Here is a 26,624-nt window from a genome sequence, read left to right as displayed (position 1 = left end):
CACTTACCGTATATACTTTCTTTTCATCGTCTACACACTGCATCAAGTCCAGGAGAGAGGTAGCAGGAACAACAACAAAAAAGTCCTTAAAATTGTTGGAACTGTCTCAAAACAATCTTATAATTAAAAAAAAATGTACAATGTCGAGACGGTATTAACATCTCATCACATCTTCTAAAAAATGATGAGTAAGGATGGAGGTTTGGAGGGTGAAGTGCTTGAAAGGGTACAGCAGGGAAGAAAGGTTGCTGGTTCTTTGAAAGCAGTGATAAGAAACAGGGAAGTGAGCATGGAAGTGAAAAAGTTATTACATGATAGTATTGTGATACCAACTCTAACGTACGGAAGTGAAGCTTGGACGTTGTTGGAAGGACACAAGTCAAGAGTGAGAGAGGTGGAAATGAGTTATTTAAGAGGAGCCTGTGGAGTCACATGGAGAGACAGGCTGACGAATGAGGATATAAAGGAGCGTTGTGGTGTGGATGTGGATGTGATAGGAAGCGTTATGAGGAACACACTGAGGTGGTTTGGCCATGTGGAGAGGATGGAGGGTGAAAGACTGACAAAGAGAGTGTATGTGAGTGAGGTGGAGGGGGGAAGAGGGAGGGGGAGGCCGAGGATGAGATTGAGGGATGGAGTGGAGAGGTATATGAGAGAGGGGGGTGTGAGTTGGGAGCAGGGCAGTGAAATGGCGGGGGACAGGGCGACTTGGAGGCGATTTGTTTGTGGCCACCCCAAACGGGATTGAGGCGTCTGGCAATAGATAGATAGATAGAAATACGGGAAAGTTTCTTTAAATTGTACCAGGGCAAAGGCTAGCTTGTAAAAAAGAAATGAAAGAAGATAAATGGTTCCATTCACTGTTGCCAAAGTCGAAACGCATTACGTAAAAATATTTCATACTTTTTGTCTCTAAAATGTGTCGAAGACTAAAAATCTACTGTAAAATATATCCCTTAAAATAAAGCATGTTAAGGGTTGAGCGTCAGCTTTTTTTTCGTTCTTCCGAAAAACATGTCACTTTGGTAACTTAATCTGAGAGAGAGAGAGAGAGAGAGAGAGAGAGAGAGAGAGAGAGAGAGAGAGAGAGAGAGAGAGAGAGAGATTAAAACACAGAACTCAGCAGTATTCTGTTATAAAAATCCTGATGGTTTATCAAGACAGGAGTAAAAAGAACAAAACCAAAACAAAAATGGCTTCCCAGAGACAGCATTTTGGGTGGAAGGAAAGAGACGGAAAATTCTGGGGAAAAAAAAAATAAAAATGGCGGTGCTTTGAGAGCGAGAAGTGAGAAAATGTGAGGAAAATATTGGAGCTGACATGAGGCGAAATGAGAAGGAATAAACAACAGGTGAAAACGGTGTGTGTGTGTGTGTGTGTGTGTGTGTGTGTGTGTGTGTGTGTGTGTGAGAGAGAGAGAGAGAGAGAGGTGGCGCAAGGCTTATTAATAACTGAGGCAGCTCTTAGGGAAATTCCAACAGCACTAAGCCTTGAAAGGAAAAGACTGGAAATTAAAAAAAATGGTATATGTGGAGAGGAAAAGGGGGATTGGAGAGAAAAAAAAGGAGGGAGTGGAGAGAAAAGAGGAACTGGAGAGAAAAAAGGGAGAGTGGAGAGAAAAAAAAGAGGGTCTGGAGAGAAAAAATATGAGATTGAAGGGGGGATTGGAGAGAAAAAGGGGGAATGAAGAGATAAAAACAGGACTGGAGAAGGTTTTTAGGGGAGAGAAACAGGGAACAGGAGAGAAAGTGGAGGGTCTTAGAGAGAGAGAGAGAGAGAGAGAGAGAATGTCAGCAAGGGGGCAGAGAACAAAGGTTAATGAACTCCCAAGCTGTTCACCCAAGGGAGAACACGGCGGAACCATGTCAACAAAACCATATTATTTTTTTCCCCCGCATTTCCGCTGCAGTCTCTCTCTCTCTCTCTCTCTCTCTCTCTCTCTCTCTCTCGTACGGTATATGCAGGTATCTATCTCTGTCTAGCTATCTATCTGTGTGTGTGTGTGTGTGTGTGTGTGTGTGTGTGTGTCATTTCATGAAAAAAGCATTTTTTTTTGTTTAATGAAAATGTGTCCTCATACACTAAATTCATTAAAACAAAAGCAGAGGTAATGCATTTTGTGTGTGAATGTGCGAACTGTGTAAATTCTCTGTGCGTCTATTATGTGCCAGGCAGAACAGCTGAGACTTAGTGTGAGTGAGAAACCACGTCACAGCTTGTCCAGTCACCAAACAGCTTATTTAACTACTGTGCAGACTGTTTACCTAGCAGCCGTCAGTAACACCACCGCCAGTGACCTCACCACACGTAGAAGTTACTGGAACTTTGGATTTTGCGTACCGTCTAGAAATGGCATCTTTATATAAAGAAAAATGGCTGTTAAAAACGGCGAGATCATGGTTCACTGAAAGCCATAAGAGTTACCACGTAAAATAGTGTGTTTGGAATAACATTAGGAGACAAGCTATCAGAAAGAAGTTGGGCTGGGTGATGGCTGAGACGCTACCCACCTGGCGCACATATCACCAGGTAAAAACAGGCAGGTTAATTGCAGGTAAATGTGTTTGTGGGTATGCATTAGGCTCTTCTCCAACTTACACCACCCTCATCTATATTCTTCTTCACCTCATCCCTTCAGGTCATCCTCCATCTCTCGCTCTTCACTTCTTCCCTCCACCTCATACCTCCACGTCATCCTCGGCCTCTCCCTCTTCCCTCCTCCCCCTCCATCTCATCCTCGGTCTCTCTCTCCTCCCTCCTCCCCCTCCATCTCATCCTCGGTCTCTTCCTTTCCCTCCCCCCCTCCACCTCAACCTCTGTCTCTCCCTCTTCAGTTCTCCACCTCCACCTCATCCTTGATCTCCATCTTCTTTTCTCCCCCTCCACCTCACATACATGCCCTCTCCTGGTCAGTCTCTAATTTTCCACTCTCTCCACATGGCCAAACAACATCAAAAAACTTCCACCACTTTCCAGCACATCCACTTCAACACCACAAGGCTCATTAACTTATTCATGTCTTTGTCTCTACGTAATTCACCTGATCCACTTAAATTGCTCTAATTACACCGTACCTGATCAACCTTGGAACTCACAATTACTCTTTCATGATGTATTAAGCCACCCTCTTTATATCATTTATTTATTTACTTATGATTATTTTTTGTCCTTGCGACCGTCAGACAAGGAAATTCAGCTCAAGATGGCTCTCCCTAACTGATTATATTACAGACAGTCTCTTTCAGTATAAAAACATGTATATAGATCATTATTTTTGCTCGTCATGTGATTTTAAGCTCAGAAAAAAAGTTCTTTGAGTGAAGGGGTAATCCCATCAAAATCTTCCCTTCATCCCCAGTAATTGTTTTCAGGTCATCCCATCTTTTCCCCTTCTGTTTCCTCACCACTCTTCTCTCTCTCCCCACTCTATCCTTCCTCCCCCCTCCCCTCCTTACATTGTCAAGCATTGCCTACATGTCCTCCCTCCCCACTCCCCTTTCTCTTCACTCTCCTCACCTTCCCTCTGAAACATCTCCCCCCTTCCTCACTCACCATGTTAGTCATTTCTTGCATTCGCTCCCTTTCTCCCCCTTTTTCCTCTTCTTCTCCACTCCATCCTTCCTCATTCCATTTACTTGACTCCCATTCCTCTCTCTTTCCCTCCCTCACACTCGCCTATTTACTTTTCCCTCCTCTCCCCACTCACTCACCCTCCTCTCTCCCCATAATCCTTACTTACTCCCTCCATTCCCCTCCCTCCCCTATCTCCTCTTCTCTTCCCTGTCCCCCCTCCATTTCCTTTTCCACTCCCCTTCTTCCCATCTCCTCTCCTTCTCACTTCCTTCCCCCTTTTCCCCACTCCTCTCCTTGTCGCTTTAATTCTTTCCATTTTCCCATTCCTTTCCTTCCTTTTTCCTTTACCTCTCTCCTTCTTCCCCACTCCCTTCTCTTCCTATTACCTCTTTCCCCTCTCCTCCCTTACCCCTCCCCACTCTTCCCTTTGCAATGTCCCTGTTTGGTGATTGCAATGACGGGCCCAGCATTGCAGACTGTCAATAGTGTAGTTCATTTAGCTTCCATTTTTGCTCCCGTTACCCTTCCTTTTCCAGGCCTGTTTTTGATGAGACGGAGTGTAGTGTGCGTAATGCTGTTTGCCCTGCTCTCTCTCTCTCTCTCTCTCTCTCTCTCTCATTGTTTCGACCTTGTTCGCCAGTGTGGTCTATTCTTCTTATGTGTTTCGTCTGTACTCTCTCTCTCTCTCTCTCTCTCTCTCTCTCTCTCTCTCTCTCTCTCTCTCTCTCTCTCTCTCTCTCTCTCTCTCTCTCTCTCTCTCTCCCCTGTTATTCACCCCTGAAGAACACCTGATATCATCCGTGTTCACCTGCCTGTCCTTCTACCTGTACCTGATTTCACATTCTTTTCCCCTCCTCTCTCACTTTTTCCTCTCTTTTTGCTGCTCCCTTCTCTCTCTCTCTCTCTCTCTCTCTCTCTCTCTCTCTCTCTCTCTCTCTCTCCTTGACCCAGCTCTGATATCTGTGCTCATTTTTACCTTTTTCATCACTCTTCATTTTCTTTTTCTTTTTTTCTTCTTAAAATTTGTCTTGTTTACCTACAGGAGTGAATGTGTATGACGGAGAGGAGGAGGAGAGGGAGGCTGAGGATGAGATGAGAGGCTATGAGTGAGAGGGATGTGAGTTGGAGAAGGGGCAGATTTATGGCGTAGGACAGTATGACATGGACCTTTATTCTCGTCGGTTGAGGAAGCTCCCCAACACTTTTTCCTAAGCGATTTATTTTATTTATTATTCCCTACTCTTCTGTGTAGCATAAATCCTTCCAATATCGTCATCCTCTGCATAGGTAACGTGCAAAAGGATAGTAACCAGGTATATCCAAAAATAAATCGCCAAGGAGGAGGTGTTAGGCTGACTTATATTTGTTACCGATAGACTAATTTTTCTCCATGAGACCTACTGTATGATACCTCTCTCTCTCTCTCTCTCTCTCTCTCTCTCTCTCTCTCTCTCTCTCTCTCTCTCTCTCTCTCTCCTGTCCTTTCATTTGATATTCTGCTACCATTTTATCTGACCTCATTTCCGTTCCTCTCTCTCTCTCTCTCTCTCTCTCTCTCTCTCTCTCTCTCACACACACACACACACACACACACACACACACACACACACACACACACACACACACACACACACACACAAACAGCACCTCAGAAGCCCTTATCAGAGTATGGATGACGAAAAAACAGAATGAGTGGCAGGTTCATACGCTTAGATTGGCGTATCGGGGCGGGATGTAAGCTTGTAAAAAATGCTTGATGACAGAATAAGGGAAGGAAGGAAGGAAGAAGGAAGAAGGAAGGAAGGAAGGAAAAAGAAGAAAAGAAGGAAGGAAGGAGGGAGGGAGAAAAGGAAAATTCAGGAAGCTAGGAAGAAAAAAGGGAAGAAAGAAAGGAAAATGAAGAAAAGAAGGAAGGAAGGAAAACGAGGAGGAAGGAAGAAGCGAGAGAGAAAACAATTCAGGAAGCAAGGAATATAGAAAAGGAAGAAAGGAAGGAAGGAAGGATCAGGGAGGAATGAGGTAACTGCTGAGGCAATGAGGAAGAAATAAGGAATGGTGGGTGAATAAGGCTGGAGAAGTATGAGAGAGAGAGAGAGAGAGAGAGAGAGAGAGAGAGAGAATACTCCTGAAAGGTAAATAGCTTAGGTACACACTTCCTGCAGTACAAAGCATGGAGGACAGAAGTACTGAATATCACCATCATGTACAGTAAAATAATAATAATAATAATAATAATAATAATAAAATAAAGTATCGGTGCACACTTGACACGAAACAGAGTCAAATGGAAACCACTGCATCATTTTTCTTCACGTTGATAAATCTGCTTTCCTAAGGACGCTGTATAATTATGTCTAGCTTGTTAAGTTCACTAGTCGATATTGTTATTTGTATATTCAGATGTTAACTGATTATGGGACTTCACAACCTATATTTATAATTTCGGAGAGCATCATGCCTCACCTGAGCGATACTTTGTAATGATTGACTTAATGGTGATGACATTACTTTCTCTTTAAAGTTAGGACAGTGAAGAATATGGTTTCGGTTCATCTTTTTCGATTCTCCCTGATGGATGTCAAGCCCTTAATTTCCCTGACGGCTTTAGTTGAAGGGATTGTTAGGTAGAGGTGGAGACTTCTTGCTTTACTGTCATTGTCTGTGATTCATATATGTCACATCTCCCTTTTCCACCCACCATCTCCCACCCCTCTCACCCACCACCCTATCTCATTTGTAAATATCCCTGCTGTCTGTGATCTTTTGTCTTACTGTTACTTATAAACACCCATTTTTCACGTATAAATACTCTACGTCTTTCTCTCAAACCTCAACACTTCTCACCCACCCACCTGTTCATACCTGTAAATCCTCTTGTGCTTTACTGTTCCTTTATAATATATTTTTTTTTACTAACCCATTTCTCGTATTTCCCACAACTTCCTCATACACCCCACCCTCTCCCACCCACCTACCTATGTTCACCTGTAAATTCTCTGGTACATTCATATTATTTTCTTATTTCTTTTACTGATCTATTTCTCATATTTCCCACAACTTCCTCATACACCCCACCCTCTACCACCCACCCACCCACCTGTTCTTAAATCCTCTGGTACTTTGATATTATTTTCTGATTTCTTTTATCAATCCATTTTTCATACTAGCCACATCTTCCTCATAAACCCCACCCTCTCCCACCCACCCACCTGTGCTCACCTGTATATCCTCTGGTTCTCAATGATCTGCATATGACCGTGTGGGCAGCCGTCGTCTGTGTGTGAATTGAACTTGCCCAGCTTGAACCCCTGAAAGGCCAGTTGTATAATCTCCCCATTGGCTCCTCCTGCCGCCACCAAGGTCAGGTTGCAAGGGGGCGTTCGCTTTGTCTTTTCGTCCCACAGCACTCGTAGCTCATAGGTCTTGCCCACACTCCCGTAGTACACCCGGTTACACTCTGAAAAAGATGGAGATAGGAGATAAGCGAGAGGGAGAGACAGAATGAGCGACACATATACATACTCGTAGTTCCTATGTCCTGCCCACGCTGCCGGGGTAAACTTTGAGGATTCTGAAAAGGATGAAAAAATGTCCTGGATTATAGAAGAGAGAGAGAGAGAGAGGAGGCATTGTGGCTGACCGATAGGTAGATAGATATGGCTAGCGAGAGACAAACACAGAGACAGACAGGCAAGCAATGAAAAGCAATGCACTGGGAAAGAGAGAGAGAGAGAGAGAGAGAGAGAGAGAAGAGACATTAAGGTTGACAGTCAGTTAGAGACAAAGAGACTGGGGTTGTGAGCAGGGCACATTCTTTATGTTCATTCTTACCCAAGGGAGGGGCGGATGAAGGAGGAGGAGGAGGAGGAACGCAGGAGAAGAAGGAGGAGAAACGAAGGAGAGGAGGAGGAGGAGGAGGAGGAGGACGAGGAGAAACGAAGGAGACGAGGAGGAGTAGGAAAGATCCAGAGAAATATGATGAAGAGAAGAGAGGCGATGAAAAGAAGGATAATGTGTGACAAAGAGGAAAAATGAGAGAAGACGCAGGAAAAGGAAAAGGGAAACGAGAAAGACGGGTGCTGAGAGGAAGTGCCCGAAAAAAAAAAAAAAGTGAAGGCTAGGTGATAAAAAGGGTAATTGACGCTTATATTATGCCTTTTTGAGTGTGTGTGTGTGTGTGTGTGTGTGTGTGTGTGTGTGTGTGTGTGTGTGTGTAGTTTACGGGAGTGTCTTCGAACTGGGAGTGCAAGTACTAATAGTAATAGTAGTAGTTGTAGTATTAGTAATAGCAGAGGTAGTAGTAGTGGTAGTAGTAGCAGCAGCAGTAGAAGCAGTGGCAGCGGGAGTACTTGCTTTGCCAGGTCAATCTGTATCATGAACACCGTGGACTGAAGGCTGAGTCTGCTCTCCTCCTGCACGCCACCATCCCCTCTTGGGTGGATTAGGAGGGAGTTGGGTGATGCTTGTGTGTTAGGCAAGATCAGTGCCACCACACGCAGGCGCCTCTCTCCGGCAGTATAAGAGGGAGATGTGGACTTTCCTCACGATGATTCCAATTAGGTGATGTTAAACAGTTTGAAGCATAAGTATCATCGAAGTGAGATGGTAAAAAGAAAGAATGAAAGAAAAAATGACAGTTAAGTACCCCTGACGAGATAGGAAGAAGGAAGAAGCAGAAGAAGAAGCAGGAGGAGACAGTGGAGGAAGAGGAAGCAGAAGGGAATGTGACTGATGGGGAGCAGGAAGCTTAATATTACCAAAAAAAAAAAAAAGTCGAAAAAGAATGCAGTAAAGATAATGTATAATGAAATATGTTGAGCTGAGAAGGAAAAAAAATATGACGGTGAAAAGGTGAAAGGTTGAGAAATATAGTTACATGAAAAGGCGAGAGAGAGAGAGAGAGAGAGAGAAGATTTAAAGAATTATGATAAAGAGAGGTGTGATAGAGCAAATATGAGGAACAAAGGTGTAGTGAAATGAGAGAGAGAGAGAGAGAGAGAGAACGAAATGCAAATGCAATGAAAGAGAACAAGCGATTGAAAAAAAGAAAAAAAGTCTTCCTCAGCCTCCTATTCAACACTGGAGCACCGACCTAATCCACTTGGTACGAAAGAAAGAAAGAGAGAGAGAGAGAGAGAGAGAGAAAAAAAAAAGAGAGCGAGAGAGAAAAAAAGAGATCCTGTAAAAACTCAAAAGAAAAATGTTTAAAAATGAAAATCTATTACTTCTGTTTCTCGTGAATGTGCATAGATTGGACTCCGAAGCTTTCTAAAAATGACGCGGAGTTTGAAAAATATTATGGGGCGAGAGGGGAATGGATAATGTCATAGACGGAGCGATGGAAAATGTGGATTATTTGGTGGATGATGTGGAAGAGGGTGAGGGATATTAAGGTGGAACATACCAGTGGATAATAATAATAATAATAATAATAATAAGTAGGGTTGTTATCCCATTTATTTTACTGCTGCGACTACTGTTTTCTTTTTTCATTTTTTTTAATTCAGGAACAGTTCTGTACTTATCTATGCCAATTTAATTTTTTTTACTAATTTCTGTGAGATTTCCTAGCGATTTCTGCACTTCCTAAATTTACAGCTCCTCTTGAAAGTAAATTAAGCTATTTCTTTTCTTTATTTTTGTTGTAAATTCTCATAACACCATTGTCTCTCTCTCTCTCTCTCTCTCTCTCTCTCTCTCTCTCTCTCTCTCTCTCTCGCCTGTATATAAGGAGGGTATGGGGTTTGGATCTAGCAAATCATTCCCGACATTTAAGAGAAGGGTGATCAGCCTCGCGAATCCCTGAGTAGCATTATCTGACCAATAAACCCCTACAAGCCCTCGGATGGAAACCCCTACGAGGGCCCTATCATTGAAGCACCTGAACGCACTAGACCGTCTGGCCTCCATTTGGCTACATGGTTACCACCCAGCGTAGCAAACGATTTTCTGGGTTACTGGGAGGAAAATTGAGGTGGGACATAGTAGAGGTGTGAGTTATAGGAATTATTTATCTTGTCATTCAGTGTAGAGTCATCAGATGGTTGGATGATATTAATAAGTGGAATGTTAGCACAATTTTTATGCTCATTGTATAAGATTGCAGGAGTAGACGTGAAGAGGTTAATATTGATCTAGAGACAGACAGACAGAAAGAGAGAGAGAGAGAGAGAGAGAGAGAGAGAGAGAGAGAGAGAACTTCATCGGAACTATTTATAGGGTGTCATAATTTTTTTATTAGAAACACACACACACACACACACACACACACACACACACACACACACACAGCTTGGTACTGCTTTCGAGTATGAGGAAGCTCCCTAACGCATTTTCCTAAGCGATTTATTTTGTTTATTGCACCTTAACCCTAGTCTGTGTTGCATAAACCCTTCAAACATCGCCATATATAAACCAGCCATATCTAAAAATAAATTGCTAAGGAAGAGGTGTTAGGGAGCTTTCTTATCCTACGAGAATAAGTACCCAATTATTAGACGTTACGGAGCTGCAATTACTGATGACCTGATGAGCTAATTATCAGGGAGACCAATTTTGTCCATAATATCAGTAATTATATTTTTAGGCTGAGATTTGGACCCATGAGGATATAATTTTTTTTAAACTCAAATTTTGCCCTAGAAGAAACCCATGAAGTAAAAAAAATACAATAAAAATCTTGCTGGACAGTCTGTATGTATAATTTATATAGAGATATATATATATATATATATATATATATATATATATAGTGAAAGGAGTTTGAAGAAAAAAAAACATTGAGAATCAGGAGGAGGAGACAGAGGAGGAGACGTGATGAAACGGAATGAGAGGAGGAGGAGGAGGAGGAGGAGAGGAAAATAGGAAATAACGGAGCAGGAGAATAGGGAGGAAAAGGAGGAGGAGGAGGAAAAGAGAGAAAGAGAGGGCAGGAGCAGTAGGAGGATGAGGAAGAAGAAGAGGAGAAAGAGGAGGAAAGGGAAAGAGGGAACACGAGGAGGAAAAGGAAAAAGAGGAGGAGGAGGAGAGGGAAAGAGGGAGCAGGAGTAGGAGGAGGAGGAGGAAGAGGAAGAGGAAGAGGAGGAGGAGGAGGAGGAGGAGGAGTTGGAAGGGAAGCAATCTCGGTGGAGGGAAAAATAGAATTCTAATCTAGGAGGAAAAGAAATTCTCAAATAGTTTTAAGTCGACTAAGGAAAAAAAAAAAACGAGTAGTCCAAAGGAAGCATGAAGCAATATCGACTAGACCAGGACCCTAACATCTCTTCCTTAGCGATTTATTCTTGGATATGGCTGCCTAATATCCTATCTCTTCCTTAGCGATTCACATCCACTCACTTGATGTAGTGATGCTCTCGGGTGTCGGCCCTTTCCACTCCTCCATCCTTCTTTCCATCCATCCTCTTCTGTCTTTCTTTCCTTCATTCTTTCCTCTTTCTTCTGCCTGCGGGTGACTTTACACTCCCTCTTGTGTCTTTCTTTCCTTCATTCTTTCCTCTTCCTTCTGCCTGTGGGTGACTCTACACTGAGTGACAAGCCAAATGATTTCCTGTACACCAGGAAACCATTTACCACGCTGGGTGGTAACCAAATAACCAAATTTTGGCTCCTGGTGGTTTAGTGGGTAATAAAGGTGCTCCAATCGGATTGAGCCGGTGAAGGTTTATATCCAAGGGATGGTTGGGGTTTATTGCCCACGTAATGCCACTAAGGGATGAGTGAGGCTGGTCGCTCTCATTTTAAATGCCAGGACCAACTTTCCTAGCCACGGGCTCCTACGCTCCTCATGGGGCAACGTAGGATTAGATGATGGATGGATGGATGGATGGAGGCTGAATATCCTCTTGTACGTTATTTTTGCAGAATATGAAGATAGTGAATGTAAAGAATATGCAATTGGCCAGTAAGGTGTAATACGCAAAATAAATTGCTTAGGAAAAAAGGTTAGGGAGCTTTCATACCCAGGGAAAATACGGGCAAATGAGTTTTAGAATCCGTGTTGGCACGTAATATGAATGTACAGTTGCGGACAGAAGTAATGATCCACTTTTAAGGCGAACATACATGAAGGTCTGACGGATCATTCTGAGAAGTTGGTTGGGCTTCGAAGATAGCAATAGTAAGTTTCAAAAGTTACTGTTCACCGTCTCATTATTTATCGTAAGGAGGTGAGTCCGAATTTATTTTTCCACGTGGGTAGTTGTGATCAATAGTTAGTTTACACTGTCTCGAAATCAGTATGGTTCGTTCACCTTAACTTGGCTTTGATTTCCGTCCGTCTGCAGTTTATTTTATGTAGCTCTGTGCAGCATAAGAAATAACGTAGGATTTCTATAACTATTATTATTATTATTATTATTATTATTATTATTATTATTATTACTACTACTACTACTACTACTACTACTACTACTACTACTACTACTACTACTACTGCTACTACTATTACTATCATCATCATCATCATCATCATTATTATTATTATTATTATTATTATTTAGACTAACAGCATAGTCTAATGTTATTCTTTTGCTACAACTCAGCATTAACGATCGAGAAGGGGCGAAAATAGATGGTTAAAATAAAAAACATATTAGGTCTTGTCATCCTATAAAGACATGCGCTGAGAGAAAGAGCAGTAAAGTTAGTAAAGACAGCTAACAGAGAAGTAAAGTTTCGGTCATTATTTTCCCCTCTCTCTATCTCTCTCTCTCTCTCTCTCTCTCTCTTTCTCTCTCTCTCTCTCTCTCTCTCTCTCTCTCATATGATGCGTGGCTATTTACATTCATTTACACACAAATTAGATTCAGTTTCACCCACGCATATTTTCACACATGAGTATATATAACTGCACACACACACACACACACACACACACACACACACACACACACACACACACACACACACACACACACACACACACACACACACACACACACACACACACACACGGCTTAATCTGTATGCATATGCAGTATGGAGGACTGTGCGTGTAAAAATAGCTCAAAGCCACACAAGAATAAAACACACACACACACACACACACACACACACACACACACACACACACACACACACACACACACACACAAAAGAACAATGAAACAAACACAAGCATTATCAGTAGCCTCAAAATTTTCAATAATAAAGTTACAGCACATTCTCTCTCTCTCTCTCTCTCTCTCTCTCTCTCTCTCTCTCTCTCTCTCTCTCTCTCTCTCTCTCTCTCTCTCTCTCTCTCTCTCTCTCTCTCACAGTGATATATATTATAACTTCTGGAGGTAGGAAAAGTTTGTATTGAGTTAATGGCGAAGGGGGTAATAAGGTAATCTGTGTGTGTGTGTGTGTGTGTGTGTGTGTGTGTGTGTGTGTGTGCGAGTGCTTTAAGTAGAGGCTAGGGAATGAAGGAGTATGACGTCAGTGTGGAGAGTTAAGAGTGAAAGAAGTGGAAGTTAGACCGAGGAATATCTGTAGAGTGAAGAGAATGAGAGGATATTAAGCAATGTGAGTCGTGGAAATACGCAGTTAAAAAAAGTGCTGATATTAGGGTACAGGATTGTGAGAAGGTACTGTATAAACCACCTTAAGTTTTCTAAGGTCACAGGTATAGGGACCAAACTTCTCAATCATCATCTCTCTCTGTTTCTCCTCTCCATTTTTTTCCATCATATCTGTTCACTCCTCACCTCCTTAAGCTCATATTCTTTTTCTCTCATTTTTCAGGTCTTTTTCTCCTGGCATTTAACTCCACTTCCTGTCAATTTATCACCTTCGTCTTATTTCCTCTTTCCTCTTCACCTGTCGCTTCATTCCTTAAATCCAGTGATGTGTTTTTGTTTTATTCTTTCCATCTCCTGACGATTTTTCTGTGGATAGGAGAGACTTTTCGACCTAGAGAGGTTAGATTAAGCTCTCGTGAACTCCTTTACTACCAGGGGCTCTACATAGCTGAAGAAAATCGTCTGGTGGGAGCAAAAATAAAGATGAGGTCAATCGGATGCAAGGGTTTATCACAGTTCCTTTATTTTTTTTTTATTGGTCTTCCCCTTCCCTTCCTCCTCATCATTTCCCCCGTCGGATCAACTCACCTCCTTTTCGCCACATTACCTCCGCGTCCACACCTCTCACTTAACACATTTCCTTCATCTTCTCGGCATCTTTCCCATCTTAATGCTTCGTCTTTCCTCCTTCCATCCCTCATAATCATTTCCCCTTCAAGCTCATCTTATTTCTTCCCGTCCCATTTTCCTACCAATTTTTCTTGTCTTTTCTCCATCCAATATCCTCGTCTAGAACCACTTTCCTTTCATTTTCTTCTTCAGTTAACATTATCAGTTTTTCCTACGTTCCTTCTCTGTTCACTTCGCCTACACTTTCAGCCTAATTTTCCTTCCAATTTTCCGTGTCTCTTCTTACCAGCTAAAAATCACTTTCCTCATCTTTCCTCTTCGTAAAAGAATTATCAGATTTACCTACTTCTCTTTCATACTTTCAATATCTCTACTTCCAGTGTAACTTCTTTTTTCCATCCCCATGTTGCCCATTAAAATTACTCCTTCTCTTTCCATTTCACGTAACATTAACATCTTTCCTATTTCTCAAAATCCTCCATTTTCAATCTCATTTTCTTCAGTTGCTTCTCCTCTCTCATCTCCACTTATCTTTATCTCCCACGTCCTTAAAATCACTTTCCTCTCTTTCCTCCTCACTAAACTTCAATATTCCCAGCTTCCCTCTCCTTCTCCCTCCAGTGTCAGTCTCATTTTCTCTCCAGTTTACTCCTCCTCTCCTCCCTCCACTCATTTTAATCTTTACCTTTTCCAACCACTTTCCTTTCTTTCCTTCTCACTTAACATTATCAGGTTTCCTTACTTCCCTCTCCCCTTCTCATCTTCACTTCCAAGCTCATTTTCTCTCCAGTTCTCCCCTCATCTCCTCCCTCCACGTATCTTCATCTCCTGCCTCCTCAAAATCACTTTCCTCTCCTTTCCTCCTCACCAAACAGATTCTCTCCCTCATTATCTCTCATCTTCGCAGCCCCAGTATTTTATAACCCTTCCTAATAGGTGGTTATCTTCCCTTACTCCTCCCCTTCCTCTACTCCCCTTCCCCTTTCTTCTTTTCACCTTTTCTTTTCTCTCGTCAGCCCCTTACCGTCTCCCTCCCTACTCCCTCCCCTCTTTCTGTCCGTCCCCTTTCCCTAACCTCTTCTCCCCATAATCTTTTCGGAATACAACGTGTAAGTTCCTATTCATTTTTTCGCCTATCCCTATTTCTCTCCATCCCTAAGCAGTTACTCACCCTTCCCCCTTCTCATCCCTAGTCTCTCCATCCCTCCAGCTTCCATACCCCCTCCCCACTTCCTCTACACTGCCCCTGCCCCTGCACCACCCCTTTCTCTACCCTCCCCGCAGCCGAACACAAAATAATGAGGTTTCCTACTAGGTTTTTTCTCGTCCAACCCTTTCCCTACCTTCCTCAGCACCTCATCACGTTTCCCTAAGTCTCCTTCTCCCCTGATTATCTCTCATTTCCTTTCATTTCCTCTGTCTCTTACCCCTCCTCCTCCTCCTCCTCTTACCCTCCTCAAACTCTCATAATTTCTTCCTGCACCCTTCCTCACTTAGCGTCTTTAAAACTCTCCCAGCCTCTCCCTTCCTAAGCACCATATCATCTCTGTCTGTCCCAGTTTGTGAGTGGCAAAGGAAATATATATGGCAGAGAAAGAGAGACAAAGAGAGAGAGAGAGAGAGAGAGAGAGAGAGAGTAAAAGTTACATCTCCCTCACACGCACTCTACACGCTACCCTCACGCACTCACACACTCGCACACACTCAAAAAAAAAATGGGGGGGGCGAAGAGAATGTGAAAAATAGGTGAAGCAAAAAAAACAAAAAAATCACCAGGGCGGAAAAAGAGATGATTGGGTTTCGTGTGTGTGTGTGTGTGTGTGTGTGTGTGTGTGTGTGTGTGTGTGTGTGTGTGTGAATCTATCAATGTCTCCTCCCATATTTTTTTCACACATACAGAAATAATGCTCCTGTTGCATAGAAACTCGAAAAAGAAAAACTTTCTTGGCCACTGTTTATGCGGATTTTTTTTTTTTTTTAGGTTTAAGGGTTCGTAACACTTATTCCTTCTCGATTTAACCTGATTTCGTTATTATATTGCCTTATTATACAGGGTAGTTCATATATAACGCCCTTCTTCTACTTCGACAGGAGATTTCTCGTGTTTTGCGGGTACGGTAGCGTCTGTCAATGTGTAGGGTGCATCATTTATTCATTTCCCATCCCCACTGCCACACCCACGCCCACGCCGGCAGACTGAGCCTAGTGGAGTGCTATGTAGGAAACACCTTATAATATTCCTGTTTCCATACCATTTTATTTAGCGTCGAGAGAGTTTTTGATGTCACTTCCACGCCCACACCGGCAGACTGAGCCTAGTGAAGTGCTATTTAAAGAACAACTCATATTCTTCCTTCCTCCATACTACTTTATTTAGCTTAGGAAGGAGTTCTGGATGTCACTCCCACGCCCACACAGGCAGACTGAGCCAAGTGGAGCGCAAGCAAATAAAAATATCAGCACTAAATTCTTAAGCTGAATAAAATCGTCTGGAAGGAGCAACATTAAGATTAAGAAATATATATAAGTTTTTGGACTGTCTTGAGTGCCATGTTATAAGTTGCATAGGAGAGGTCGAACACCTTTTTTTGAGCGATTTATTTTGCATATTTCACCTGTCTTCTAATCTTCAGTATTTGTATCAGTAACACACGCGAGTACACCGAGGAATAATGTGAAAAATAAATCGCCTAAGAAGAAGTGTTAGGAAAAAAGCCAAAGTCACATAAAATACAATCCCTTTATTTCTTAAACCAACCACTATCCTTCTCGCTTAAGGAGGCTCCGTAACACCTCTTCCTTAGCGATTTATTTTTGGATGCGGCCGGTTAATCTAATTTTGTACTTCGTTTATGGAGAGTATGGTGATATTGGAATGATTTAAGTAACGCAGAGGAGGATAGCAAGGTGGAATAAGCAAAATAAATCGCTTAGGAAAGGGTGTTAGGAAGCTTCCTTAACCGACGAGAATACTGATCATCACACTGAATAATGATCAACATCTCTCTCTCTCTCTCTCTCTCTCTCTCTCTCTCTCTCTCTCACACACACACACACACACACACACACACACACACACAGATACACACAAACGCACACTCTCTCTCTCTCTCTCTCTCTCTCTCTCACACACACACACACACACACACACACACACACACACACACACACACACACACACACACACACACACCAAAACATTTATATAAACGAAACGCTCAATTACATTTTTATTCAAATCCCCCCAAATTCAATACAATATTAAATGTATTGCATAAATTTCCCCCTATCAAATAACTCACATTTACATATCATTTTTGAGCCATTTTTTTTACTGGCTTGTGTAGGTGTAGCTGACTGAAAAAAATTGTGTTCTCCTTTGTTCTGACGCGTTCTAGTTTGTTCTAATGTGTTCTGCTTTGTTCTGCGTTGTTCTGATTTGTTCTCCTTTGTTTTCCTTTGTTCTGCGTTGTTCTACTGTGTTCTAATTGGTTCTCCTTTGTTCTGCTTTCTGCTACTTTGTTCTGCTTTGTTCTTATTTGTTCTACTTTGTTCTGATTTGCTCTAGTTTGCTCTAATTTCACACTGCCTTCCCCCAGACCGCCACTGCAGAAGTAATTATTTCTTTTTTTCCGTTCTCCTTGGATCTCTCTCTCTCTCTCTCTCTCTCTCTCTCTCTCTCCATACCCATTTTCTTAGCTACAGTACTTATCCTTCAATGTTTCTCTCTCTCTCTCTCTCTCTCTCTCTCTCTCTCTCTCTCTTCCAGTTGAGTCGCCTTCTCCGCATTGCAGGCGTTCTCTTTCTCAGTCGTCTGGTTTACACGGACTCACTTTTCTTCACCTTCCCTCTCAGTGGCAGTCATTTTCACGTGTCACTAATGCCTCAATTACTTTTCTCTCTCTCTCTCTCTCTCTCTCTCTCTCTCTCTCTCTCTCTCTCTCTCTCTCTCTCTCTCGTGTTCATAGCCACTTTCACACTGCTTTATTTGGTCTTGTTAAGTTAATCTCTCTTTTATTTCTTATGTCATCTTTAATTTCACTTTTCACTCGTTTATTTCCAGCTGTCAAACTCACACTAACTTTCACCTACGCTCTCATACTGTTTTTCATTTTCTTATTGTTTTCTTTGGTCACTGTCATCCTCTGTTTTTTTTTCCGTCACTTTCAAAATCACCGTCGCATTCAGTGTTTTCTCTGTTCTTCGTCATCTTCACTCATTTTCATTTTCGCTTTCATAGTCCTTCTCATGTTATTTTTATTCTTCCTCATCTTCACTCTCACCTTCGCTGTCGCCCGTAAAGACCTTTTCATTTGTTATCACTGTGTTTGGTCTCTGTTACATTCTCTGTCACTTTCTCTTTTGCCTCCTGTGATGGTGAGTTTTTGTCCGGATCGCGAGAAACAAGGAAATCAACAAGAACTTCCTTTGTCCTTGTTTTGGTGGTGGTGGTGGTGGTGGTGGTGGTGGTGGTGGGGGTGAAAACTTAGAAATTAGCCTTCACTGCACTTAAACAATTAATTTTGGGAACCCATTTTCACAGGGTATAGTCTGCTGCCCCCTCCCCACCACCCCAACTATAATTCCAGCTAATCCCACGTATTTCTTTGCCCCGCCCACCCATTTCTTGACCGCCTTCCCCTGCGACATTTTGAGTCTTGAAGGGTATTTTTTTAATTTATCTTCGCTACACGAAAATCACTGACCTTACGACATTCATTCTCACAGGGCATACTCTCCTCCCCCACCTCCACCAGCTACCAGCATCTCAGCCCATCCCGCCCACTCCTTAGCTCACCACACCCATTTCTTAACCCCCCCCACCCCCTCCCTCTCTCCTCGACTGTTGCATGGAGCTACGCAGGACACACCATCATCTAACCCCGTCGTTTATGCTTCTATTCCTAATGCCAGACGATTTTCCTCAGCATAGTGGAAACCTGTCTTGGTGATGGAATTATGGAAGACTATTTTTTCCACTTCCACCCCCAAAAAATCTCTCTGCATCAAAAAAGAAAAACGTCAAGATATCGCAAGAAAAATATATATACAGAGATTTGGAGGTCTACAAGGCTCGCGTTTTTTAATTTTTCTTTGCCATGTGTAAAATATTTAATTCAGTTTTTGGGAAGCCTCTGGAATATACCCTTCTATGTAGATGATTTTTTTTTCTCATCTTTGCTGCCTTGGTCAATGCTAACTGCCAGTCCTATATTAATTTCTTTGGAGAGTAGGGGGTTGAGGCTAGGCTCCCACAAACCAGAACTTTGAAGGGTAGGAGACCACTGAAGGGTAGGAGACGAGAACATTGAAAGGTAGGAGACAACTGAAGGGTAAGAGACCATTGACGGGTAAGAGACCAGAACATTGAAAGGTAGGAGACCACTGAAGGGTAGGAGACCAGAACATTGAAAGGTAGGAGACCAGAACATTGAAGAAGTAGGAATCCAGAACACTGAAGGGTAGGAGACAACTGAAGGGTAAGAGACCATTGAAGGGTAGGAGACCAGTGAAGGGGAGGAGACCATTGAAGGGTATGAGACCACTGAAGGGTAGGAGACGATTGAAGGGTAGGTGACCAGAACATTGAAGGGTAGGAGGCCACTGAAAGGTAGGATACCGCTGAAGGGTAGGAGACCATTGAAGGGTAGGAGACCACTGAAGGGTAGAAGACCACTGAGGAGTAGGAGACCACTGAAGGGTAGGAGACCATTGAAGGGTAGGAGACCAATAAAGGGTAGGAGACCAGAACATTGAAAGGTGGGAGACCAGAATACTGAAGAGGTAGGAATCCAGAACATTGAAGGGTAGGAGACCATTGAAGGGTAGGAGACCATTGAAGGGTAGGAGACCATTGAAGGGTAGGAGACCATTGAAGGGTAGGAGACCACTGAAGGGCAGACCACTGGAGGGTAGGAGACCATTGTAGGGTAGGAGACCATTGAAGGGTAGGAGACCAACGAAGGGTAGGAGACCAGAACACTGAAGGGTAGGAGACCGACCTGCGTTAGACGATTTTACTCAGCTCATGGACCACCTCTTAGAGCGAAAAGATAAAAGCTCTCGGAAGTGATGGGTGGGAGAGAGACAAGATAGAGCTTCAGTTCTCTCTCTCTCTCTCTCTCTCTCTCGACATTTCTACTCGTCACTGCCCCTTCCTTCTCTAACAGTACATCTTAAGCTGAATGAAATCGTCTTAAAGAAAAAGATATAGAGTAAGTCAGTGAAATTAAAGAGACAAGAAAGTTTATTTTTTTTTAGGTTAAGGTCTCCTGTTCCTAAAAATCTCCCTTCAACTGAAAAAAAATCGTCTGGGAAAATCGTCTTGTTTTCATCTAACGGAACTGGACCACTACCACAACTATTACGTCTTGGTGTAGGAAATTTGATGATTTTTATGAGGTAGGAATGAGTCTCCTTGGTTTCTGGTTTATGAGGTAGGAATGAGTCTCCTTGGTTTCTAGTTTATGAGGTAGGAATGAGTCTCCCTGGTTTCTACTGTAGTTTATGTGGTAGGAATGAGTCTCCTTGGTATCTGGCTAGAGGTAGGAATGAGTCTCCTTGGTTTCTAGTTTATGAGGTAGGAATGAGTCTCCTTGGTATCTGGCTAGAGGTAGGAATGAGTCTCCTTGGTTTCTAGTTTATGAGGTAGGAATGAGTCTCCTTGGTATCTGGCTAGAGGTAGGAATGAGTCTCCTTTGTTTCTAGATTGAGGTAGGAATGAGTCTCTTTGGTTTCTAGATTGAGATAGGAATGAGTCTCCCTGGTATCTAGTTTGAGGTAGGAATGAGTCTCCTTGGTTTCTGGCTTATGAGGTAGGAATGAGTCTCCTTGGTTACTAGTCAAATCAACCCTCCAATATGACTGCACATATTCTTTACTTGAGCTGCAAACGTTTAGGGATCTTTGTCAGGCTAAAGTGAACGTTTTTATAATGGCTAGAACGCATTATGACGTCATTCGTACTAAAGTGAGATTTGTTACCATATGTTTTCCAATTCTTTTCTTTCCTTTTTTTTTTCTTTTTGACTCGTTGGGAAAGGTTAAGAAATTTTATCATTATTTTCTGCGACACGAGCTTAATTATAAGTGAAACTGGATGATGAATTGGGTAAGGAATTGGAGAAGGAAAGGTGAAGGGGGTCATGGAAGGAAGAGGAGAGGCGCTGGAATAGAGGGAAGGAGAGGCAGGAGGAGGAAAGGAAGACAAAGAGGACAAAGAATGGGGAAGAGGAGGGAGGGAGGGAGGGAGGGAAGAATAGGAGGGAGGGAGGGAGAAAGGGTTATATGGAGGGAGAGTTGGAGGGGAGAAAGGAGGGAACTCAGGGAAGACTGGATGGAGGAAGGGAGTTTTTTTTTTGGGGGGAAAGGGAGGGAGAGTTGGAGGGGAGGAGGGAACGAGGGAGGTAGAAATGGAAAGAAGGTATGTAAGCAGATAAAAAGGAAGAGATAATTGGCAAAAGGGAAGGAGGGAAGGGAAGGGAGAGAGGGAAGAGGAGGGAGGTATAGTAGGAAGGAGGAAGGGAGGGAGTTGAAGAAGGAGGGAGGGTAGCTAAGAAAAACAGAGAGGGAGAGAGAACAGAAGGAAAGAAGAGAGGGAGTTCGGAGCAAGGAATAAAGATAGAGAAGTGTGGAGGAAGAGAGAGAGAGAGAGAGAGAGAGAGAGAGAGAGAGAGAGAGCTATAGGGAAAAGTAGAAGCAGGAAACAAACCTGGAGAAAAGATGGGGGGGAGGAGGGAGGGAGGGATCGAGGGAGGAAAAGCTGCAGAGAGGGAGGGAGGGAGGGAAGGAGGGAGGGAGAGAGAGAGAGGGAGGGAGGGAGGGAGGGAGGGAGGGTGGATGTGGGCAGGGAAACAGCTGGTCAGATCAATGGTTAGCGGTCACACAAATTCGCTCGGGTGCTCAGTTCAAGAGGAAAGACCCGTAGCGATTAGCAGTGCTGAAAAAGACTTCGAAGACTTGGGTGTGGAAGGGAGGGAGGGGGAGGAGAGGGAGGTAAAAGGGATGAGAGACGGAGGAAGAAGGAGGGAGGGAGAGGGAGGAGAGAAGAAAGAAGAGGGAGGGAGAGAGGGAGGAGAGAAGAAAGAAGAGGGAGGGAAGCAGAGAGGTAAGGTAGAGAGGAGGGAAGAGGAAGGGAAGGGAGAGAGTGTGTGGAGAGATAGGAAAGAGGAGAAGAGGGGTAGAGGGATGAGGGAGAGAAGAGGAACGGGGAGGAAAGGAAAGATGGAGAGAAGGGAGAGGAAATGGATATCAAGGGATGAAGGGCAGGAGAGAAGTGAGAAAGGGGGGAGAGGATGAATGGAGAGAAAGAAGACGATGGAGGGAGGCAGGGGGATGAGGGAGAGAGGAGGGAAGAGGAGGGAGGAAGAGATGTTAAGAGGGGTAGAGGGATGAGAGAGAGAGGAAGGAAGAAGGGTTGTTGAGGAGGGAGGAAGGGACCATATAATTCGCCCTGGTGAAATATACAGCAAGTTGTGGTGGGGGAGGGGTGGGGGTGACAGGGGAAGGGGGTGTTTGGAGGGCGAGAGAGAGAGAGAGAGAGGGGGGGGGCGATGACGCATAGAGATTAACCTCACTGGGGATAATATGGGTGAGGGAGGGAGAGGGGAAGGAAGAGAGAGGGAGAGGGGTAGGGAAGAGTGTTGGAGGGAGAGAAGAGGAAAAAGAGAGGAGTGGTGTAGGGAGAGAAGAGAGGGGATGAGAAACGGGGAATAGAAAGAAGTGGAGAGGGAGGGGGAAGGAAAAAGCCCAGGGGGGGAAGAAAGATGAATGAAGATATTTTTGAACTTGTAAAATCTTCCTTAAGTAATTAGAATATATTATAAAAATGTTTCAGCCTAATTAAGTGATTAACCCTTTCAACGTGGTGACCTCTTATTGCACTTCATCATTGCTATCTCTTGAGGTCATCCTGCAGTCCACTGAGTTCACGTTCAGATGAGCCTAGGATTGAAGCTACTACTACTACTACTACAACTACTGCTACTACTACTACTACTACTACTACTACTACAACTACTGCTACTACTACTACTACTACTACTACTACTACAACTACTGCTACTACTACTACTACTACTACTACTCATCGTAATGAAGGGATCAAAATTAAAACTGACCTTGACCCCTAACTTACCTTCACCAAAATTTTAAGAAAACTGAAAATCCATCCAAATTTCATCATAGTTGTGTCAGTTTTTATTGAGAGACGCAGAGAGTCATACATACACACAGAGAGACGGAAACAGCGAGACAGAGACAGAGACGAGGCCAGAAAAACAGATATAAACAGATGAACGAAGACAGCAACAGGCAGAGAAAGACTGAAACAGACAGATAAAAAAATACACTTATAAAGACAGGTAGAAACAGAGACAGAACTAATAGTGTGTTGGATAAATAACAGAGAGAGAGAGAGAGAGAGAGAGACAGACAGACAGACAGACAGACAGAGACAGACAGACAGACAGACAGACAGACAGACAGATGGAATTGGAGGTCATTGACTCGATATACGGAGAGAGAAAGGAATGTGGTATGGGAGGGTGGAATGACATGCTGAGAGAGAGAGAGAGAGAGAGAGGAAGGGGTAGTTAACGATACGAGGAGGATAATATGGAAATGAGAAAAGTTACTAAAATATGAGAGTGACTGTCATGTCCTTAATGTTATGTAAACTCCTCTCTCTTTCTCTCTCTCTCTCTCTCTCTCTCTCTCCCCCAACCTACCTACCTACCTACTTTCGTATCATTTTATATCTATACATCTATCTATATATCAGTCTATGTATCTATCTATCTAACTGTATGTAGCTGTATTTGTCTATCTGGCTGTTTATCTATCTATATCTATCCATACCTCGTCTTCAGCTCTTCATTTATATTACCTTTCACCTGTCCAATTCATTTTCCCCTGACTCTCACTTTCATTCCTATTATTTTCATCTCCTTTTATTCCTTCCATACTTTCTTCCGATCACCCGTCCTTCCTGTCCTTTCGTTCACTCATCCTACAGTTCATCCTTCCATCCGATCATCCTTCCATCCGTTCATCCTTCCATCCGTTCATCTTTCCATCCGTTCATCCTTCCATCCGTTCACCTCTCCTGCCGTTCACACCTGTCGCTCACTCCTTCCCTTGCCCAAACACTCATCTCCCGTTTACCTGGGCTGTTTACCTGGTCAGGAGTTTGTCTCTCCTCTGCTTCACCTTTAAGTATGAGTGTGGTCAACAGTCTCTCTCTCTCTCTCTCTCTCTCTCTCTCTCTCTCTCTCAGCATATTCTTAACGACTCTCAGCATATTCTTAACGACTCAACATATTCTTAACGACTCTTAGCATATTCTTAAGGACTCAGCATATTCTTAACAACTCTCAGCATATTCTTAACTACTCTCAGCATATTCTTAACGACACTCAGCATATTCTTAACGACTCTTAGCATATTCTCAACACTCCTTTCCCTTAAGCCAGCATTCCTCTCACTTGCCACACATCCTTAAAGACTATCCTGCATCTAAGAATACCTATATGTAATTCTTAACTACCTAGCTACATTTCCTTGATGTTTCTAGGCATATAATTACTATCTAGAGCTAAGGGTGTCCTGGTCTCTTAGATAAAGTGGCTAAGATTATTCCAAGTGGCACTGGGGATTATTAACACATTTACCTTACCGATTTATTCTGTATATTGCATCTTGATATGCTTCTATTGTAAAGCAGCATAAATAGCATATCAGAGAATGTTAGGGCCTAGAATGCTACTAGAATACCGCCAAGAGGGAGGAGGTATAGAAGGGAGGTGCTGTTTGTTGAAAGGCTGGTCGTTACTAAGTAGGGATGGAAAAGATTATATTTCTTTGTACAATAATCAAAGAATGCAGCGTCAGGAAATGAGATAAACCGGAATAGGGAGGGTGAGTGAAGGAAAAGTTGTAGCCAAATGCTGAATATATTGTAAGGGTAAGTGGTAGTAAAGGTAATGCCAGTATGTGAGTATAGTTGTGAGGGCGTCTGGTGGTGTAGTGGTTAGAACGTCCCAGTCCAAGTGACGGCCTGCCATAGACCCAACCCCCAAGATGTGACTGGCGATATTTCCATCACGTAATGCCGTCAGGAGATGTACGTACGTCATCCACTATAAGTAAACGGGATTATAGTAGCCTAGCCTCGGGCCCCTACATGTCCAAAGGGTAATACTCGCGTGGGAATGTTAGTTTATATATACTTCTTCCTCCTTTAGAATAATAGGCCTAATTGAAAGGTAAACAGACTCGATGTAGTCAAACTTGGGTAGGCCGGTGCGTAGAGTATTTAATGGTCACCACTTTGTTGATACTTGTTAATTTGTCTCGAATATGTCGTTGTTGTTCTTAATCAACCCCAATCTGTCTGGCTGAGTAGACCCATCAACCGCCGGCAAACAAACGTCCCCACAGGACAGTGCCGTGCAGTGAAACGATCTCTTGCGACTGACTGCGCCTCGCCACAGCAAGTCGCAGGGAGTAGCGTGGAGGTTTGGTTTCTGGATGGACACCCCATTTGCGCCTTTTCACCCAGTTATTGAGGCCGCCATGGGAGGCACCACTTCACCTCGTAATGCGGTTGTATATTGTTTCCTGAGTCACAGCAAACCATTAGCCTTGTCACTCAGAGTCACCTGAAGAGGAAAGAAGAGTAATAAAGATAACAGGAAGGAAAGGAAGAAATGGAAAGAGAGGAGGTGAAACACAGAAATTAAAAGAAAAAGGGAAGGGAAGAAGTAGGTAGCACTTCATCAAGTGAGTGGATGAAAAGTCTTGTAACGCAAAATGCTTTATAATTGTACTCTGTGTGTGTGTGTGTGTGTGTGTGTGTGTGTGTGTGTGTGTGGAGAGAGAGAGAGAGAGAGAGTCGTGTTTACCGTCACTCTCCAAGCTATTGAAAGTTTGGCCCAGTTGTCTTGTGCTGGGCGTCTTGTCACTAGGAGAGGCTATAGTGTTCCTTGCTCACTTTCTCTCACTCTCGCTCACTTTCTCTCACTCTAGGTCACTGTCTCTCATAGTACTCACTGCATCTCATATTCCTGGCTCATCTTCCCTTATTTTAACTGATATTCTTTCCTTTTTTTTTCTCTTCACTTTTTCTCATCCCCGTTCACAGTCTTGCCTCATTTCTTCCTTTTCTGTTGTTCTCCACTCACTTTCTCTCTCTCCCTCACTCACTTTCTCTATCCCTCACTCACTTTCTCTGTCCTTTACTCACTTCTTTCTCCTTTTCCCTCGCTTACTTTCTCACTCACTCTTTTTCCGTGTTCTCGCTCAATTTTTATTTTCCATCTTCGTTTCCTCTTCCATTCACTTTCTTTCTCTCATCTCACTCTTTTCCTGTCTTACTTGCTCTCTTTTCAATGTCTGTTCTTTCCATCTCGCTCACTTTCCTCACTTCTTTCTTCTCACTCACTTTCTCCCTTTCTTGCACTCTCTCTTTCCCCTGACTTACATCTCCTTGCTTTCATTTCGCTCACTTTCTTCCTATCTTTCTTTTTCTTAATATTATTCTTCCTTGTCATCTCCATTTGTCTTTTTGCCTTTCGTTCATCGCTTACTTTCTCCTCTTTCTTTCAGCATTTTCTTTAGTCATTTTCTCCTAGCTTACCTCTCTCTCTCTCTCTCTCTCTCTCTCTCTCTCTCTCTCTCTCTCTCTCTCTCTCTCTCTCTCCTCGGTTCCTTTCCCTCGCTCACTCTCTCTCTCATTTTACTCGCTCACTTTCGTCTCGCTTTGATTATTGTGGCTGAGTGGGACTGTATTGCTTCACTCACTTTCCCTCTTACTCGCTTACTTTCTTACTTCCTGCTCACTTTCTCTCTTACTCCTCTCTCACTTTCTTCCTCACTCCTGGCTCACTTTTTACTCCTTGATCACTTGCTCTCTTACTGCTT

The 26,624-nt window shown here is 43.1% G+C and overlaps 1 protein-coding gene across 1 annotated transcript in view; it reads right to left on the bottom strand.

Annotated features, from left to right (window-relative positions):
- Window positions 1-26,624, bottom strand: part of LOC145418160 (uncharacterized) — a 197,918-nt gene that overhangs the window by 40,371 nt on the left and 130,923 nt on the right. Inside the window, exon 2 of the mRNA XM_080286681.1 lies at window positions 6,793-7,030. Within this exon, the coding sequence (XP_080142807.1) occupies window positions 6,793-7,030 (238 nt within the window). The remainder of the gene's footprint in view (window positions 1-6,792; window positions 7,031-26,624) is intronic.

Source organism: Coenobita brevimanus, chromosome 112 (genome assembly GCF_032717465.1).
Source record: "Coenobita brevimanus isolate Jiangsu-jjx chromosome 112, ASM3271746v2, whole genome shotgun sequence".
In the NCBI taxonomy this organism is placed as follows: domain Eukaryota; kingdom Metazoa; phylum Arthropoda; class Malacostraca; order Decapoda; family Coenobitidae; genus Coenobita; species Coenobita brevimanus.
The sequence above is the reverse complement of the archived record's forward strand: the minus strand, read 5'-3'. Positions and strand labels throughout refer to the sequence as shown.